Raw genomic sequence first — 2,500 nt, forward strand, 5'->3', positions numbered from 1 at the left:
TAGGTTGTAGCATTAGCAAGCAAGGTATTTAAAAACACACAACAGAGATAAACAGTAAACTACTAGTTCACACATCAGAACTAGATCTAATGAAGTGAAGTGAAAGTGAAAGCCCATTGGGAAACTCCAACTCCCATTGTCATTGTGACACAGCACTCCACAGCACACAAGTGAACACTGCACACTGCACACAACGAAATTGCATTTATGCCTCACCCGTGCAAGGGGGCAGCCCTCAGTGGCGCCCCATGGGGAGCAGTGCGGTGGGACGGTACCATGCTCAGGGTACCTCAGTCATGGAGGAGGGGGGAGAGCACTGGTTGATTACTCCCCCCACCAACCTGGCGGGTCGGGAGTCGAACCGGCAACCTCTGGGATGCAAGTCTGACGCCCTAACCGCTCACCCATGACTGCCCCTCAGTTGAGGAACCAACTCATGTCATTGCCTGAACTGTTTACCGACCACACAGGAAAATGGAAACAGTCTGTGATCCAACACGTGACATGTACATTTTCAGCTTTGTCGTTAATTCAATACAGTAATGCTGCTACACAAGGGCCAGTTGAAATTTATATGCATGGTTGAGCGGGAGCCAAAATGCCATTCAGACTAGTCTGGTGGCAGCAGTCAAGACGGCGAGACATTTGCAGGGCTGTTTCAAGGTATTTGAGGGCCCTTTTTCTCTTCAACCTATTGGGGAGGCCCCCCCTGAAGAGTGATTTTGATTGCCTCACTAAGAAAGTTGTCCATTTGTACATAAATATATAAACGGTCATTGCCAGGGTCCCCTTTCAGATGGGGGCCCTAGGCAATTGCCTAGTTTGCTTGCCTCGTTGTGACAGGCCTGGATGTTTGATGGAGGGAAAGGTAGGCTAGCCGTCGTATGCCCGTCCATCGGCATGTAATACACATTTATGAGCAAAGCAAACACATATGGCTCACATTACAATTCAATCCGGACATATAAAAACAACCAGTTCTTATGGCTGCGTTTCCTTGTTATGGCAAAACACAGACCACGGGGCAAGTTTGAAATGCGCTATGCCCATAAAAACGTGTTATTATTACTGTTACGGTGGAACAGAGTTAGCCATTGAGCTGGTATGGAGTTAACTGTCATCGGGAGTTAGTCAGTCAGCGGGGGCTGCGTAGCGGGAATGCTATATAGACTCGATTTGGTATTTGACATAACAAAGGCAGACTTCAGAGTACAGTACCGTACCTCCGTGTGTGGACTAAAAACTGCAAGGTCTCGTTCTCCCCCGAGAGATGGCTCGTGTCAAATAGCACTGCAAGGTGATACTAGAAGAGAAGAGGGGAAAAAAGAGGAGGGCAAAGAAAAGAAATGAGAAAAAAAACGAAAGAATTTTAGAAAGTATGAACCATTTGACTGATTATAATTGCAAAATAGGTCTAGGCCCCATTGCACTCACTGGGGATAATCCTTGTTAAACAAACACCACCTCTCACAGGCAATTATATAATAGTGAATACTAACTATTGCAGTATTTTCCACTAGGCCTATTACTCCATCGTCTGTATTATGTATGTAGCTATTATTACACTGGTATGTTGCTATTGGTGTTGGTATGTTTACACAGTATGCCAATCATTCAAAATGTTTAGTTTTTTTTTGTTACATTGTTATTTACAGAGTAGGTCGATAGCTTTACAGTCACACTATGGGCCAACAGAGAGAATTGCCGTTTCAAACTCCTGCGTGTGACCTGTATAGGAGGTTTTTGACAATGAATCTGACTTAAAAGCCCTCAGGCCTGTAAAGAGCATGAAGCATGAAGCATGAAGCAGTCCACTAACTGTGGTGCCGTAACTTGTTTGTCATGATATGCCTTTGAATGCACCCAGTGTGAATACTAGCCATGCTGCTACACAGTAAATTCTGCAGTGCTCATTTAACACTTAGAGAGTTCATTTGAGTCCATTTGGACTTAAATGAACTCTGTAAGTGTTGAATTAACACCACAACATTTACTGTGTACTGTACACAGGTGAATTACTTTTTGGGGGGGGGTCAGACATCAGGTGGTGCAACCTCAGCTAATGTCTGTACATTCATCAGTAATTGAAAATGTATTGGAATGAATTTGCTTCTTAGATAATCCAATAAAAATAAACAAACAAAAAATCCATACAATTGTGGCATTAGCTGTGGTTGCACCACCCTGACGTGTGCTAAAAAGAATGTCATTGAACCACACGTGTCTATGGTTACTACTATTAGCCTATCCATGGGTGCCGCGAGGAGGGGTAAGGTGTTACAGATTCTAAGGGCCCGACAGCTCTTACAGAGCCCTGGAAGAATGCTGATAACGTAATTTGTCATTTTGGGGGCCCAAAGATGTACTCTTTCAGGGGGCCCAACATTTTTATCAGCGCACCTGAGCCTATCTGTTGTCTCTCTGGTGCGTGTTAGCACAACTTGGTGTGCACACACATTAAGCAATGCACTATCCTAGCGGATGTTAGTGTACCTCAGCA

At 44.5% G+C, this 2,500-nt stretch overlaps 1 protein-coding gene across 1 annotated transcript in view; it reads right to left on the reverse strand.

The window, feature by feature from the left end:
* LOC134441084 (integrin alpha-9-like) overlaps window positions 1-2,500 on the reverse strand; it is a 69,692-nt gene that overhangs the window by 31,914 nt on the left and 35,278 nt on the right. Inside the window, exon 6 of the mRNA XM_063191274.1 lies at window positions 1,224-1,303. Within this exon, the coding sequence (XP_063047344.1) occupies window positions 1,224-1,303 (80 nt within the window). The remainder of the gene's footprint in view (window positions 1-1,223; window positions 1,304-2,500) is intronic.

This window comes from Engraulis encrasicolus, chromosome 24, assembly GCF_034702125.1.
Source record: "Engraulis encrasicolus isolate BLACKSEA-1 chromosome 24, IST_EnEncr_1.0, whole genome shotgun sequence".
NCBI lineage: Eukaryota > Metazoa > Chordata > Actinopteri > Clupeiformes > Engraulidae > Engraulis > Engraulis encrasicolus.